We start from the raw sequence: 16731 nt of genomic DNA on the forward strand, positions 1-16731 counted from the left end.
CCCGGAATGCCCCAGGCCCTGTCCCGCTTCTTCTGCTGTGGAGCTTCCAGGGCCCCGCCTGGTGCTACCCGTCAAGAGAGGACCCGCTAGTCGCGGCCCACTGACTCTGCCTCCCGGAGCGGCACCCTCACCCTCACCCAGGAGCTTGGCTGTCTCCGGGGCATCACCGAGGCCCTCTGTGCCTCTGTGTCATTATCTGTGTAATGGGACTAGGATAGCGGCCACCTCCCAGGGCAGCGGGGAGGGTCAGGATGGGCTCACACGTGTGGTGGGCTTAGAGCCTGCCCAGTGCCCAGCGGAGGCCCACTTAACGAGGGCCAGGAGGACAGGCCAGGAGGACTGTCCCAGCTGTGTGCCCCCTGGAGGTGACACATTTCTCTGAGCCTCGGCCACCTCTGAAAGTGGGACAGCAACAACACGGACCTCAGAGATGGTGGGAGGATGAACCCAGGCGACCCACGGGAAGCCCAGGCCACCCTGGCCTTTGGCAGGGGCTCCGTAAATAGGTGGGAATGAATGACACAATGACAGGACTTCAAGCCCAAGGCCTCCTGGATGGGCCCCTGGCTGTGGCCTTGTCAGAGTGGACCCTCCCCCAGCCCCGCCCCCACATCTGATCAGGGGATATCTTTCTCCGGGTGGGGCTTGTGGAGGACAGGTGGGCACACTCCAGCCTTGCCCACACGCTGTGTCCTGACTGAGGCTGGAACCCACAGCCCTGGGCCGGGCTCTGTCCTTGACCTCCTGCAACCTCCCCCAAGCCTGAGCAGTCCAGTCCTCGCTCCTGTTTACAGATGAGGCGACTGAGGCTGAGAGAGGCAGGGCGCCTGGCCAGCAGGGGGCAGTGCCGGGACTTGAAGCCAAAGCCCAGGGTTGGACTGCTGGAGGCGCTTCCTGACCTGGAGCGGCCTCGCTCTGACCACACTTCACCCTGCCCCAGCCCCCAGCTCGGCCCTCTGGTCCCCTAGCCCACCTGCTCCCTCTGCTCTCAGAACTCCAGCACTCAGCTCCCCGTTCCAGGCAGGGGACCCCAGCTCCTCGCAGGTGGTCCTCAGGCCCTCCTACCGCCTGGCTGCCTCCCCTGCACCTGCTGAGGGCCCTGAGCTGAACCCAGGTCTGAGCTGAGCCCACCTGCCTCCGAGGGCTTCAGGGGCCTCCGACTGCGGGGAACAGGCAGGATCTCCAGCTGCACCTTCTCCGACACGCTGGCCAGGAGCTTGGTGGCCTCAAGCAGCGAGCAGTGTTCCGTGCTGGTGCCGTCGATGGACAGGATGTGGTCTCCAGCATGCAGGGCCCCACTCCTGGCCGGCGGGGGGAGTGAAGGCGGAGGCTGGTCTGGCCGGACAGAGCTCTGGGCGGCCTCTCCCACCGCATGCCCACCCCTGCCACGGCAGCACCCGGCGTGTGCCCCACCTGTCCACCACGCTGGCCGGCTTGATGCGGTCGATGGTGATGACCGGCTTGTTCCGGTGGGAGCCGGTGGTGAGTGAGATGCCCAGGGCGGATCCCGGCGTCTTGGTTATTTCCACCATCAAGGGCCCAGAAGCGCTGGCCACCGTATCTGGCACAGGGAAGGAAGGAGGAGCTTGAAATGCAAATCCTGAGCCCTTTCCAGCAGGGTCCTTTCTGCCATCTGCCAGGGAGGGACTACCGCGCCACTGGGCAGCCCAGAACACGGTGCTGTGTGCAGGACAAGGCCTCGTCCGAGGTCACACGGCCGCTCAGCCGCAGAGGAGGGCAGGGGTTCAGGTCTGAGGGGCTCCGACCCCGGGCTCCGCTGGCTGACACTAATCTCACATTTATTGACAGTCTGCTGTATGCTGGCACTGAACCGCAGCGTACCACTGCGGGCCTTCCCCATCTCAGCAGACAGCGCCCGTCGACCCACCCAGCGGCTGGAAAGCTCCTCCTGCTCTGGCCCCGCCACTGTGTCCAGCCCCGAGAACCAGGCCAGTTCCACTTCCGCCGCATTTCCTGAAGCCGCCCCTTCCACCCTCGCCCACAGAAACCAGCCTGGCCCAGACTCCAGCACGTTTCTCTCACTTGGATGGCTGCCAGTTAGAGGGCGCACGGCTGCTCCCAGCTCTCTCCCTGACGGTGTTCACGGCACGTCATCTGACACACTCTGTATTTGACTTATTCTATCTACTGTCCATCTCCCTCCACCAGAACAGCAGCTCCCTGAGAACAGAGACCCCATCTGTACTGTTCTCAGCTGGACCCCCAGTGCATCAAACAATGCGCAGCACATAGTGTTTATTACCCACAGCGGCGCAGAGAGGCTCAGCAACTGGCCCAAGGGCACACAGCCTTCACAGTGCTGAGGATCCGTGCCCACTCTTCCCTGCCCTGGGCCTCTTCCTGCCCCAACCCCAGCCTTCAGGCCCCACCTCACCTGGGATGGCCACGTCATACTCCACCTGGAAGAGCGCCTCGTGGCTGCACTGCCGCAGGGTGGCCAGGGCGGCGGCATGGCTGGCCCCGTGCAGCGGGATCCCATCGACGCCGAGCAGCCTGTCGCCCACCTTCAAGGAGCCCTCCCTGCAGGGAAGGGCCCGGTCAGCAGCCTGGCCCTGCCAGAGGTGCTGGGACAGCTGGGGGCCCGGAGGACAGGGGAGGGGCCACGAGGGGCGAAGGAGAAAGGGACAGAGCCCGTGAGTGGGTGACAGAACTAGTGACTCTGTGAGACAAAGAAAGCGGAGGGGACGGACGAGTCGGTCAGCTCAACAGCTCCCGCCCACCTGGTGCCCAGTGAAGTCCCAGTCCCGGCTCAAACCCAGAAGGTCTGAGCGGGGGACGCCCTCCGAGGTCCCGCCCGCCTGCCCCAGGGACAGAGGCGACTGAGGACCACAGCGTGCGGGGCGGGGCGGCCATCGCGAGGTCCCTCTGCTCCCGCCCTGGCTCCTCAGCAGGCATTCTGGCCTGGTGACAAAGGCGCCTGGGAATGGACTTGGTGGGCCAGGGGGGCTCCCCTCGGTTTGGGTCGAGGCCCCACCCTGGAATGCCTGCCCAGCAGGTGGCCGGCACTATCCTGGGAGGCTCTCTGAATAGCTGGCACAGGCCCTGTCCCAAGGACGCATTTAGATTTCTGCATGGCCCTTCCAGGCTTCTCTTAAAATGGCCAGGAATCTCCCGCGGGGGCAGGGGCAGGGGCTGCGCACTGGACACACTCCTCCCCACAGTCCCTCCTCGAGCCTCTGGGCTGGGCCCAGGCAGGGCCGGGCTGGCAGCACAGCCAAGACTGGGAGGCTGAGCCACAGGGGGCCACAGCAGCGCCATCCCCGGGCCCCAAAGGCTCCCACAGCAACTCTTAGGGACTGCCATCTGGGACCCATTGCACAGAGAGGAAAACCAAGGCCAGGAGAGGAATATGGACCCGACACGGAGGCTCCCTCCCTCCCTGCCCCTGAGACGTAGGAGGCTGGGGAAGCTTAGGGTCTCTCTCATTTGGGGTTTAGTCTTGGCTCCACCAATAATTCCCTGCGCCACTCTGGGCAAGGGCTGTCCCCTCACCCACCCAGTTTGCCCATCTGGGGAGTGGGCACAATGGCCCCGCTCTGCCTTCTTCACAGGGGCCGGGGAGGCGAGTGCAGGCGAGGTTGTGAGCTTTCCTCCAGCAGACTCACCTGTCGGCAGGGCCGCCGGGCCGCACATAGGTCAGGACGAGCGGGCGGGACTTGTGCCCGTCTTCGTGGGCACCACCTGGACGGAGTTCAGCGAGAAGCAGGAACCATCTGGCACTCCCGCCCTGACGCCCAGGCTCCCTGAGTAACTCTGTTTGAGGACCTCGTCCTTGCTGTTCCCCGGCCCTCGCTCACATAGGGCACCGACTGTAAACCCCCCAGAACTGGGACTAAATGCAGGGGACATGACCAAAGGCCTCTCTGCTAAGGGCTGGCTTCTCTTCCCTGGCTCATCCTACTTCCCTTTCTGCCCTGGTGGGCAGGGCCCAACTTCGTTCTCAGCCTCGGTGGGGACTCCCGCCATCATCTTCTGGTCCACTCTTCCCGCTCACGCCCAGCCATGCACACTTCATGGCATGGCACATCTTTCCACCAAACACTTGACTTACGGCTCTAGGCTCTCTAGGGTCAGAAGCACGATCCTATCCATCATCTATTGATTGGTCTATGTCATGCATCTATAGCTATATTCATCAAAGCAAAGCAGCACGCGCGGAAACAGCGGTAGCTTCCTTCCGCCCCCTGACCCCGAGGGCAACTCTTGCACTGACCTCTGAGGACAAAGCCAAAGCTGTTGCCCTCCTTGTAGAGGGAGACGTCCACTGTCTTTGAAACGATGCCTGGGTTGTTCTCAGGGGCTGGGGAGAAATGGAGGACGCCCTTGAGTCCCTCAGTCCCATCCCCAAGCTGGCAGACGTCCCCGAAGCTCATTCCAGGAGAGCTGGGTGACCAATCGCGGAGATCACAGGGAGGGTAAACTGTCCCCCTTTCACAGGTAGGACAAGTGAGGCTCAGAGGGACCCTCTTCCCTAATACCCACTTGGTCCACACTCAGAAAGGGGAGAGGGCCTGTTCATGCTCACACAGAGAGAACGCAGGCTTCAGTCCACAGCTGGTGGGCTCCAGCTAGGGTTGAATTCCAGTTATTCAAATTCTAAGACTTTAGACCTGCTCTGAAAATACAGAGCTAAGCTAGACCCCAGGCCACTGTACTCAGTGCAGGGTAGTAGGGTGGGCAGAGTGGTGGAGCAGGGAACAATTTATTCGGCCCACATTCCCAAAATTTCCTGTCTACAGGAAAACCATCTGGAAACTAAATAAGCAAAATGGCAATGGGTTATAAACAGGACCCTGCCACCTCCTGGTGACAGCGTATTGCCGTTGTAGGCAAAGCCCCTAGGTACAGCAAGGATGTTTGTGGCCAGTCTCCAGGTCCCACCCACCCCAGCTGGCATGATCCCCACCACCCTGGCGCTGGTGGGGAGGCAGCTGTGTCCACCTATGACCAAGGCAGTGGAGAAAGTTCCCCGTCCAAGGGCACCCACCGGGCGGGGGCAGCTCATACTCCACCTCCAGCACCACGCGCTCGCCCACATTCTTGAGCAGGGTGATGATCTCATCATGGCGGAGCCTGGTCAGGTGGATTCCATTCACTGACCGAATGTAGTCACCCACGTTCAGCAGGTCACTCCTGGGAGCAGGGAGGCCAGAGCACGGTAACAGGGGCCAGCATTCACACCCACCCTCCCGCTGGATCCTCATGGTCTCTGAATCTCCGTTTTACAGATGGGGAAGCTGAGGCTGAGAGGGGTCAGACACTGTCCAGGGTCACACGACGAGCGAGTAGAACGGGGATTCTAACCCAGACCTGCCTGACACTAAGGCCCAGCATCTCCCCCCAGGCCAGTCCGCCTGCTTCTCCTCCTGCTGGGGGCTCGCCCTCACCGTGTTATAGTGCTGACCACCCGAGATGAGCCGGAGAGGGGCCAGGTCACCCTCTCCTTTGCTGTTCCCTGACACTCTTCCTGACTTTTCACTGCTCACTTCCGTCCTGTTCGAGTGGACACTTACCAGCGCCTGCCCTGAGTGAGGCCCAGAGAGGCGGTGATGGACCGGCTACCTCCCAGGTTTCATGGACCTCACAGCCACGGAACCGCCGGAGTAAACGAGAGGGAAATCCAGGGCAAGTGGTGCCCGGGGCTGTGTGGGCAGCGGGCTGCCTCACCGGGGCTCAGAGGGCCTCCCAGAGGCAGTGTGAGGGATGGACAGGAGTCTGCCAGAGGGAATGGGGCTTCTGGGAGAGGGAACCGCATATGCAAAGGCCCGGAGGGCCTGGCAAGTGGGGCGCTGTGGCCACGCCAGCCCCTGGTGTGAAGGGAAGGAGAAGCAGCTGGGCCTAGGATTATAGCCTCCCCCCCGGGGGCCTGCCCTCTGCAGACACCAAGCTCTCAGGGGCCCCTGGAAACAACTGCCTATGCCCAGTACATTTTCCACAGGCCCAGACCCCCTCCTGCCCCCACCAAGCCCACTTCTCACCTGGCTGCGAGCCCCCCAGGTCTCAGGTTGGAGACCCTGGGCTTCCCATCCTTGTCGGTGCCCCCTGAGATGGTCAGGCCCAGCGTGCTGCCTTCTTTCTTGATCAGCTCCACCACGGTGACCCCTCGGAACTCCTCTGCCGACAGAGGCGGGGTGAGTGGCAGCATGGGGCAATCCCGGGCCCCAGAGCCAGGACAGGTGAGGCTAACACTTGGTAAGCAGGGCACCTGGCTGCATTACACTGGGTGAGACCACCTCCTTTTTACAGAGGAGGATCAGAGAGGTTTAAGTGATGGTCTGAGGTCCGGAGCGAGTCAGCAGAAGAGCCAGTGCTGTCTGTCCCCCCCACCACCGAGCTGTCTGTGTCTCCAAACAGAGAAAGAAGGACAGGGGGCTCCTTACCTGGAATGCTCTGTCTGCGGCATGCCACGGCCACGTCGGCGCCCCCTGTGTCCTTGCCTCCTTTGGAGTAAGGCCCATCGTCTGCAGGCGAGAAAGAGAACAGGGCCTCTGTCCCACCTTCATTTCCATTCAGCTGAACCCCTTCTGCTTTGGGAATCTGCAGGTTCACGGATGAGGCCGGCAGAGGGTTTCTTCCTGCCACCAGCTCCACCTGAGTGTCTGCCAGGGGATCCTGGGGCTTCCCCTCCCAAGGGAGGCTCTTGGAGGGGACATACCATTCTTTCGAACACCCGCCACACACTGGGAGCTTTACAGACATTCTGTGGCTAACCATTTCCACAACGCCACAGGTGGTATTATTATTACAGGTAACATTATTCCACAGTACAGATAAGGAAGCTGAGGTTCAGAGAGGGACATCTCATGCTCATGGTCACACAGCTGGGTTGCTGTGTGATTTGGATCAGAACTCGGGTCTGCTGACGCCACCACCTGGGACTGTGCTTGCATACTTGCTGGGATGGGGAGCTTTCTCACACGCAGGCACCACAGCATGCATGAGACAGTGCTGACCATGAGCTGCTCAACCTTGAGTGGGCCTGATTAATGCTTCTTCATGAGGACCACGCTTTATAGTTTATAAGCCATATTCTCTGACATTCTCGGAAACTCAAGCTAAGTCTGTCTCCTTTAGCTTTAATTCTAAAAAGCGCTCTCATTTCTTCAAGTATTGTTTCCTTCGTCTCTCTTTTGAAATGCCTAATAGGTGTACTTTGGGACTTTCCCCTTGACCCCCCATGACCCATCAAATATGACCTCTCTGACATATTTCCTATCTCTTCATCTCTCTGGGATGAATCTGCAATGAAATCTATCACTTTGTTTTTTTAACTTATTATGAAATTTTTCACCCATTTCAACCATAAGGAAAGTAGAGTAGCATAACACAGAGGCTCCCAAAGTGTGGTACCCAGACCAGCCGTACAAGCACCAGCTGGGAACCCGTCAGGAATGTAAATCCTCGGGCCGCCCCCAGGACCTAGTAAATTAGAAACTTTGGGGGGTGGGGCCCAGCAATCAGTATGCGTATGTCTGTTTAGTATATTAACCTAATATTTTTCTCTACTTTTAAAAATCTACATACATTAAAATTAATCCTTTGTGGTGTGCATTTCTATGGGTTCTGGGAAATGTGTCCTAACCACCCCATGATGGAGTGTTAGAACATTTCCATCGGCCCCCAAATCCTCCCTTGCTCCCCGTGTAGCAGTCCCCCCTGCCCTCAGCCCCCGGGAAGCATGCATCTGTTTTCGCCGTATAAAATGTTGCCTGCTCTAGATATCAGATAAGTGCAATCAGACACATGGAGGCTTTCCAGTCTAGTTTCTTTCACTTTTGAGATTCTTCCACATTGTCATGCGCATCAGTGGCTTGTTGCTTTTCATTGCCCAGTGGTGTTCCATGTATGGATGGACCAGATTGTTTAGCCGTGCATTTACCTGTTGAAAGACATTTCTGTTGTTTCCAGTTTGGGGTGATCTTAAATGAGGCTGTAATAAATGACTGCCACAGGTTTTCGTTTCAACATAAGTTTCATTCCACTTGAGTAATACCAGGAATGGGCTGCTGGGCCATATGGTAAGGATGAGGTTAACCTTGTAAGAAATTGCCAAACTGTTTTCAAAACGGCTGCACTGTCTTGCACGCCCGCCAACAACATAAGAGTCTCCAGCGGCTTCACATTCTCCCCAGCACGTGGCAATGTCAGTTTAGATTTGTTTCTTAATTTTAGTCATTCTAATGGATGTGTACAGGTATATTTTTGTGGTATTAATTTGCATTTGCCTGATGACTAATGATGTTGAACATTTTTCCTTATTTGCTATCTATATATGTTCTTTGGTGAAGTGTCTGTCCAAAGCTTCTGGCCATTTTTATTTATTTCTTTTTAATTTTTTTTGGATTCATTTATTTATTTGCTATTAATTATTTTTTAAATTTTTTATTGCAGTCACATTGGTTTATAACATTATATAAATTTCAGGTGTACATCGTAATAGATTTCAAATTCTGTGCAGATTACATCGTGTCCACCACCCAAAGACTAATTACCATCTGTCACCGCACACACGTGCCTCGTCACACCTTTCGCCCTCCTGCCTCCCCGTTTCCCCTCTGGTAACCCCGTTTTTCAACTGGATTTTTTATTTTCTTGTTATGGAATTTTTATATTTTCTGGATAAAGTCTTCAGTCAGATGCAAGAATTTAGGTTTTGAAAAGCACACTAGGTGATCACACTGAGTTTTGAGAACCACTGGTCTGATGAATATTTACTCAACGCTTAGTTTTAACGAATATTAACACTTTGTCGTATTTACTCCATTTATTTTTATCTATGCTAAAATATTTGAAAACAAACCATGGACATAATGAAATTATACTTCTAAATATTTCGGTATGCATTTCTAAAAAAACAGGAACATATTTCTTACATAGCAAAAATACCATTATCACACCTTACAAAATTAAAATAATTCCTTAATTATTAATTTAATACCCACTCCATACTCCAATTTTCCCAATTCCAATGAGTTCTTAATCTCCACAAGTACATTTTTGAGTTTTGAAAGCTCTGTTTGGTCCTTCTGCTTAGCTCCCTGTTCTGCTTTCATGCTTTGTTCTCTCCATTTCTATTACTCCTTATATGACTCTAGTAATTTAAAATCGTTTCAACATTCATCTATTATTCCACTTTTCAGTTATGCCAAACTCCTGAGAGGTGTGTCTGCTGTCTGATGATTCCCTCACGGTGGACTGCTTCTTCGTATGTTCGCTCATCATTGGACTGTGAGCTCATCTTTGGAGGAGCTTTCTCTGTGGGAATCTTATTCAGCCTGGTTGAGGGCAGGTCCCTCCAAGGGTCCAGAGAGGCATCATTACCCTGGTACCAATGTTAAGTTCTTGGCTCAAGGGTTCCAGAACCATGGGGGTAGTGTGAATTATAACCTTCAACAGAAACAGGGGGCACACCTCGAATCACGTATTCTCAAAGGAGACCACCTAAGGCCTAGCCAAGACAGACAAGCTTTTATCTTCTTGGTAGATGGGTGGACATTTTCCAAGTGCCCCCTTTCACCGAGGGAATATCTTTCTAAAGGTCTTAGCTTTATGCTGGGGTGTCAGTTCCCACCAGGGAAGTACAGGACATCTCTGCTGTGCCCCTAAGCTATTAAAACTCACGCCCTTGGTTACCAGATGAGCAAACAGCCCCATCCCTGTGGCCACGCCAATAAGGAAGCCTCAGCATCCAATCATATCCATTTTGCTGGTTTTCAGTTTTCATTTTTTGATTGGAAATGCATTGAATTTATAGATAATCTGTGGATAGTTGATAACTTTACAATATTGAGCCTTCCAATTGGTGAACATAGTCTATTCCTCCACTTATTTTTGTCTTCTTTAATTTCTGCCAAGAATATTGTGTACTTTCATGGGCAAAGGTCTTGGATCTCTTTCATTAAATGTATTCCTAGATATGTGAAGTGTTTTAATGCTATTGTAAATTGGATTGTTTTTCAAATTTAATTTTCTAATTGTCTGTTGCCAGTATATAGTAGGACAGTTTCATATTCTGACCTTTCAAATCCACATTTTAATTCTAATAGTTTATCTGTAGATTCTTTTGGGTTTTCTGTCATCTGTGAATAACGACTATTTTATTTCCTACTTTCTAAATGTCATACTTTTTCATTTGCCTTATTGTACAGGCCAGATCTCCAGCACAAAGTGGACAGACACCTCATCTCCCTTCCAGCCCACCCCCTTCTTTTCCTATGAGTTCATCTGCACATCTCCAAGGACTCTGCAGCTGGAAGGTTCGGGGTACCACTCTGTGATCATGCGAGAACTCCTGCCTCCCTGCAGCATCCCCTCGTCTCGGGCACTGTGCGTGTTCTGGATTCTCCTCCACGTCCTAGCAGCAAAGGGGGAGAGGACTCGCACGTCGCGCACCAACCACCCACACCATCTCTCTCTACCTCATTTGCTTCTTGCTGTGACCCTGGGAGGAGGTAAGTGCTACCATCACACCTACTTGACAGATGAGAAAACTGAGACTCAGAGTGGCAAAGTCCTTTGGCCAAGGCAGCCTCTGCAAAGAGCTGGGACCAGACTGCAGGCCTCTCTGCCCACCCGACTCCGTGCCCCAGGCTCCCTTGACCAAGTCATTTTTTTCACATTCCTTTTCCAAGGCCTTTTTCAGCACTGGAATGAGATGGGCAAGGACAACCGATCAAGCTGGCAGGCTCTCTCGTGCTGCCTCAGGGGCCACCCCTCGCAGGTACCAGGTGTCCCCGTGGGCCTCTGCTGCTTCCTCAGGCCTCCCCCGAGCCTGCACCCCGCCTGCCCCTGCAGAACAGCCTCATGCTGCGCCACCCCGCGGATCCAGCTTGGCCTAGCGCTAAGAGCGTGGGCTCAGAGCTCAGCAGGCCTCAGTGCAGACCCCAGCTCGGCCACTCACCAGCTGTGGGAAGGCCGCTCCTCTCCCCAAGCGCCTGGCCAGACCTAACACACAGGACGCATCGGCCCTCCTCACTCCTTAGAGGAGGTGTGAGAAAGCAGGCTGGAGAGGAGTCGGCCACCGCAGGGGGCAGAAGCCAGCCAGGGCCCTTTCTGTGAGGGCGAGGATCGGATTGGGGTTCAGCCAGGGGTGGGGTCAGCCTGGGTCAAGACCAGGACTCCGCCTGGCCAAGGTCAGGGCTCAGCTTGAGGTCAGGGTTCAATCTACAGCAGTTTCTCAACCTTGGCCTATTGACATTCTTTGCTGGATAATTCCACGTGGAGGGCAGCTCTCTTCTGTACTGTAGGATGTCTGCCAGCATCCCTGGCCTCTAACCGCTAGATGCCAGTAGCACCCCACCCCAGTCATCACAACCCAAAATGACTCCAGACCTTGCCAAATGTCCCCTACAGGAGCAATACCGCCCCCCACAATTGACAATCACGGCTCTAGAGTCAGGGGCGAGGCTCAGCCTGGGTCAGAGGAGGGGCTTGGGCCGGGTCGGGGGCGGGGCTCGGGCTGGGTCAGTATCCGGTTCAGCCTGGGGTCAGAGTTGTAGCTCAACCTGGGGCTAAGAAAGCCTAAGAACCTTCCCCCATTGAGAAACCATCCCAGCTCCCCCACCACTGTGCTTCTCCAGACCAGGGCTAGGCTCCCTTTGCTTGCCAGAAGGTGGCAAATAACAAATCAAACAGCAGTTAAGCCCAGAATCACTTCCAGGGCCCCTGAGCTGGGCCCCCAGCAGCTTTGCTCAGCCCCCCACCCCCAGGCTCCTTGTTCACATCTGCCTCTGAGATTCAGGCAACACCCCATTAAGTATAATGCCTCCCATTACGGTTCCCTAATTCGCACTTCATTTAGAGTCAACAAGATGTTTCTGAGCTAATAAAGTTAAAAAGACGGGATTGAATCAGCTGTGTGACAGTGAATGTCTCTGGTACTTCATGGGGACAATTCCGGAATGAAAATCTGCCTTATCCTGTGCAAATCCGATTCTGTCACTGGAAAATCCCTCTCTCCTGGGTTGTCCTGGGGTGACCAAAGGTAAGCTTGCAGGCTCCAGGTTTACGAGTCTGGGGATGGGGGAGGGCGAAGATGACCAAAGGAAAGAACAAGAAAGCAGAGGAACAAGCTCGCCAAATTCAGAGCAGCAGGACGCCAAAGACAGGAGTGCGGAACAGCAGGGGGTCAAAGGTGGTGTTTTGAGCCCTGAGTTAAAACAAAAGATTCTGAAACCTAGACTGAGGAACGATGGGATCCCCAAATGCTGGATTTGAAAGCAAAGGATGCGGGATGCTGGCTGCTGAAGGAGAAGACCCATTTCTGGGGTGCCTCTGTGGTCTCCTCCAAGGCTGTCTTGGGCGCTGCCTCTTCCACTTCCTCATCCCGACATCCAGAGTTTGCTCCAGCGAACTGCATGGTGCCGAACCGGGCTGCAGGGGCACCCCTGGGACTGAGGTGCGTGGGGCTGCTCATCTCAACACTGAGTGGCTCCAATTCCCTCCCTTCTTCAGGTTTTTGCTAGCTTCGGGCTCAGGCTGTGGGCCATCTCTTTTCCCAGCTGTCAGGCGGCCTGACCATGTGCTGCAAACCAGATTCATGCAACTGTGTGCAGACAGAGGCAGTGGGCCATAAGCGGGGACCCGAGAGGCTTCTCTAGAGAAGGCACATGTGTTTTATAGTGTGGCCTCCATGACATCTCCTGGAGGTCGAGGTCACTCTGGGTAGTTGATTGCCAGATAAGAGGCTTCTGGATATCCAAGGCCTCCTGCCACATTCAGAAAGGCAACCGCATGGAATGCTACAATGTTTGCTGATGCCTGTTCAGAGGGGACACAGTGCCCCACTTTCACGAGCATCCTCGGGTTGGGGGGCGGGAAGTGAGGCAGCATTCATACCAAGAATCAAGGCAGGGCCAGAATTACCAGTTGGCTGTGTGACTTGAGTTTCTATCCCCCATCTGTAAAATGGGAGTGTCTTCCCCCATGCCTGGCTTCAGCCAGCCCAGGCTTGAGAGTTTGAGGGAATTATTTTATTTATAGAAAACCCCACGAGGGTTCAGACCCCAATCCTGCTCCTTCAGGGAACACGCTCGCTCTCTCCAGCTCTCTCTTTTTTGTTTGGGACCTGGTAATTATACGCCTAGAGATGAAGGCTTTTCAAAAACATCTTTCCCACCAATTTTCAGCTGGAAACGTGCATAAAAAACAGATATTTTTATCTGTGTGTTTTCTTCTGTCTCCTCCTTCCAGCAATGGGCAATTATGAGCTTTTGCCTTCGGTCCACCCGTCCTGTAAGAACTCGCTTCAGAGGGAAATTCATTTCCGCAGCGAAGCCAGCCCATCCCGACCAAGGCGGGCGGGCGAGTCGCAGAGGCGGGAGGGGGAGATGCTGTGTCAAGCATAGGCACGTACACCTGGTCCCCGGCCCCCACGCTGCGGCCTGGCCCGGGGTGGGTGGGTGGGTTTCTTTTTTATTTTATTTCTCTTGAAAGCATTGCCAATTTGCCTTCATTATCTCCGTCTCTCGGGGCCCCAGGGAGCTATTGAGCTTTGACAAAGGGAAAAGGAAGTCAGCCCCTGGCCAGGCTGCCTTTGCCAGGATCCTGCCCCAGCAGGAAAGGGGTGCGGGAGGGGGGTGCCGGGCGGGGCTGTAGACTCAGCCGTGACTGACACGGGGTTCTGTGGGCCTCCAGGAGGGACCATTCACCATCCGAGAGGGGGCCGCTGAGAAAAACGAATGCCCAGAGCCTTAACTTGGGAGGAACAGGAAATGACCGCATGACAGCGAGCCACTAACAGGGAAGAAGGCCCCACTCGCCCCTGGGTCCGGCCTTCACAGCTGTCCACGGCGGCCCACCGCTGACCCTCAGGGGAGCGGCCGCTTGCCGCTACAGCCCTCCACCAGGTAATTGGCCAGTCCTGGTGTGCTTGGCTCCACCTTGGAAGGCATTGCTGGGGCGGGGGAAAAGGATGGACGGACTCTGGGGTCAGGCCAACTTCAGATTCTGATCCTAAATCTGCTGCCCACTGGCTAAGGGATCTGGGACAGTCACTTCTCCTCTCGAGCCTCAGGCTTCTCCTCCGTGCAGTGGGGGTGCTGGTGCCCACCTCCTGGGCTGATGGGAGGAATCAAGGAGGTTATGTGGCACAGGGGAGCCCTGAAACCTGGCAGTTTTCTTCCTGTCCACTTCACTCACCGCCTCGGAAAGGTTTCCCCAGGCTAATAATGGTCACAACTCCTGCTGATGAAGGGCTGGGAGCCATGCTATGTGCTTCATAAGCATTATCTCATCTAATACTCACCACGTTCTGAGGCAGTATGATCCATATTCTCATTTTACAGATGGGGAAACTGAGGCACAGAGTGGTTCAGTGACTTCCCACGGCAGGATCTGAACCCACACTATGTTCTAAGAACTTTAAAATTATTACCACTTTATCCTCATGAAAATCTTATGTGGTGGATGCCGTTATTATCCACACGTTGTAGATGAGGAACCTGAGGCACAGAGAGGTTAAAGGACCTGCTCAGGGTCACACAGCTCCTAAGTGGCAGAGCCGGTGGGCTCCCCCCTGCCTCCTCTTCCCACCCTGTCACAGACCTGGGGGACTCGGGGATAATGCCTGGGCCCTTGGAATGACAGCCCCAATCCCCGCAGCTGACAGACCTCACCAGAAGCCGCCGTCCATGGAGAGAACGCGGAGGGCGACCCCTCATTCTGTTCAATGCATATTTTTATGGGAAATAAGAAGAAATGTATCAATAGAATTTAAAAGCAGACACCTGATTCACTGGGTGCCAAGGACTGCAAAAGAGAAAGAACGCGAGAAAGGAGCCGGGTGTCGGGCTTTCCCCGCACCAGGCCTGCTCCAAGCACTTTCGGTGCACAGCGCGCGTTTAGCTGTCCGAGAGCAACGGGGAGGGGGCGGGGCTCACTGACCATCCCGTTTTATGCATGAGGAGACAGAGGCCAGGACAGCCACTCAGCTGGTGAGCTGCAGGGGAGGACCGGAATGTGGGTCTTCCAGCCCCCACGAGACCACATCCTTATCCCTCAGCTCTGCTCTCTCCCTCCAAGCCCGAGGGCAGCAGACCCCAAACGAGGGACGCCCCAAAGGCAGCGCAGCCTCCAGAGGGCCCTCGATAGGGCTCAGAGACCCGCAGGCTGGACAGGCCAGGACTATCGGGAGCCCTGTGCACAGCCTGGGGAGGCTGCAGCCCTGCCATCCCCCTCCCGCGAGGTGTGGGCCTGGCACCAGACACTCCTGTCCCGTCAGGGCAGCTGGGCCCACCCAGCAGGCCCTGAAGCCATGCTCCGGCTGCCACCCCTGTGGGTGCCATGGGGACCCCAGCGTGGTGTTGATGGGGGGCGCAGGCTCAAGCCGGGCCTTGGCCTTCTGCCATCTGGGTCTGTGCTCTCCCGCCTCACTCAGGAACCAGCAACACGGAGGAGCAGGACATCAAAACAACAAGGAGGATGCACGGCATCCCAATGGAACCATTTCATCCCCCAGCCCTGGCTGCCTGGAGCAGTGAGAAGACTCAGTTCACCCGCTGAGAGTAAAAGCAAAGCTCTCGCCACGGCCACGGCCGACCCTGGCCCCCAGCACTCTCCCCTTAGCCAGCTCCGTTCGAGGGCATGGCTCACTGTTCCACATGCCAGACTCGCACCCACCCCAGGGCCTCTGCACTGGCCGCTCCCACTGCCCAGAAGGCTCTTCCCCCGACATCCACAAAACTCCTTCACTCACTGTCAGGAACTCGCGGGAATGCCACCTTCTCAGGGACGTCTCCCCCATCAGCCCGTGGGAACTTTCGCCCGCGCCCCACCCCCAGCGCCTCTCATGCTTCCTTCCCGCCTCTCTGCCTCCTCAGCACCCAGCACCATCCGACAGACCCCACAGTTTGTTTGACTTAGTGATCTTGTTTACCATCTGCCTCTGCCCGCTAGGACGTTGGCATGGGGGGCTGGGGTCTGTCCTCCTGTTCACCGCTGTGCCAGCCCGGAGAGCCCCGTACAAAGTATGTGCTCAGTGAATAACTCTGAATCTGAGTCCCACTTACAGACAAGGGGACTGGGGATCAGACAGGGGGATGAGGTGGTCACAGAATCCGGCAGAGGCAGAGCCGGGATGCAAACCCGGCCTCAGTGGCTCCAGGCTGTGGCCTCCGGGGTCTGGGGCCTGGGGTGTCCCATGGCTACAGCCCCTGCCACAGAGCAGGAGGTCAGGCCTGCCCAAGGAGCCAGGTGGTTCTGGTGAGAGCCCCTCAGCGGAGTGGGCAGCCCAGGTTACAGCCGAGGGACCCCTCCCTCCACACACCCACCCCTGCCTGAGCCCCCAAGCCCCGGGCTGGGCTCAAGTGCTCTCTCAGGCCTAGCAGGCCCTGGGAACAAACACCACTTTGTGGCCAGGAGTCAGAGGACAGTGAGCCCTGGGAGGTTGGGGCAGCTTCCTGCCCCCCAAAATCTGCACTCAAGCCTACCATGCGCCCCAGCCCTGACTATAAGGGCTCGCGGTTAGTGGAGGGTGAACAAGGCTCCCAGGAGCAAGATGGACACAGCTGGGGTATGGGCCTGAGAAAGGACTCATGCAGAGGGGAGTCCATCATGGGCAGAGCAAGGGCACTGGGCAGTGAGTCCCACAGACCCCACCCCACGCCTGCCCTTACTGAGGAGCACGCGAGTGGCCTGTCTTCTCAGGGCCTCAGCCTTCTCTGCAAGACGTGGAGGATGTATGGAGTGGCCACTTGTTGGCTGCCCCTCTCC

At 56.0% G+C, this 16731-nt stretch overlaps 1 protein-coding gene across 6 annotated transcripts in view; it reads right to left on the reverse strand.

Annotated features, from left to right (window-relative positions):
- Positions 1-16731, reverse strand: part of GRIP2 (glutamate receptor interacting protein 2) — a 58903-nt gene that overhangs the window by 25432 nt on the left and 16740 nt on the right. For 4 of the 6 annotated variants that reach the window (XM_046652952.1, XM_046652923.1, XM_046652971.1 and 1 more), the window contains exons 2-10: positions 7795-7900; positions 6402-6482; positions 6000-6135; positions 5009-5154; positions 4235-4321; positions 3627-3702; positions 2396-2541; positions 1414-1561; positions 1132-1301 (exon numbers count right to left, since the gene is read on the reverse strand). In XM_046652952.1, coding sequence (XP_046508908.1) covers positions 1132-1301; positions 1414-1561; positions 2396-2541; positions 3627-3702; positions 4235-4321; positions 5009-5154; positions 6000-6135; positions 6402-6482; positions 7795-7864 — 1060 coding nt within the window. In that variant the 5' untranslated portion in view covers positions 7865-7900. The remainder of the gene's footprint in view (positions 1-1131; positions 1302-1413; positions 1562-2395; positions 2542-3626; positions 3703-4234; positions 4322-5008; positions 5155-5999; positions 6136-6401; positions 6483-7794; positions 7901-16731) is intronic. The other 2 variants (XM_046652932.1, XM_046652942.1) reach the window with 1 other exon arrangement.

Source organism: Equus quagga, chromosome 1, assembly GCF_021613505.1.
Source record: "Equus quagga isolate Etosha38 chromosome 1, UCLA_HA_Equagga_1.0, whole genome shotgun sequence".
NCBI lineage: Eukaryota > Metazoa > Chordata > Mammalia > Perissodactyla > Equidae > Equus > Equus quagga.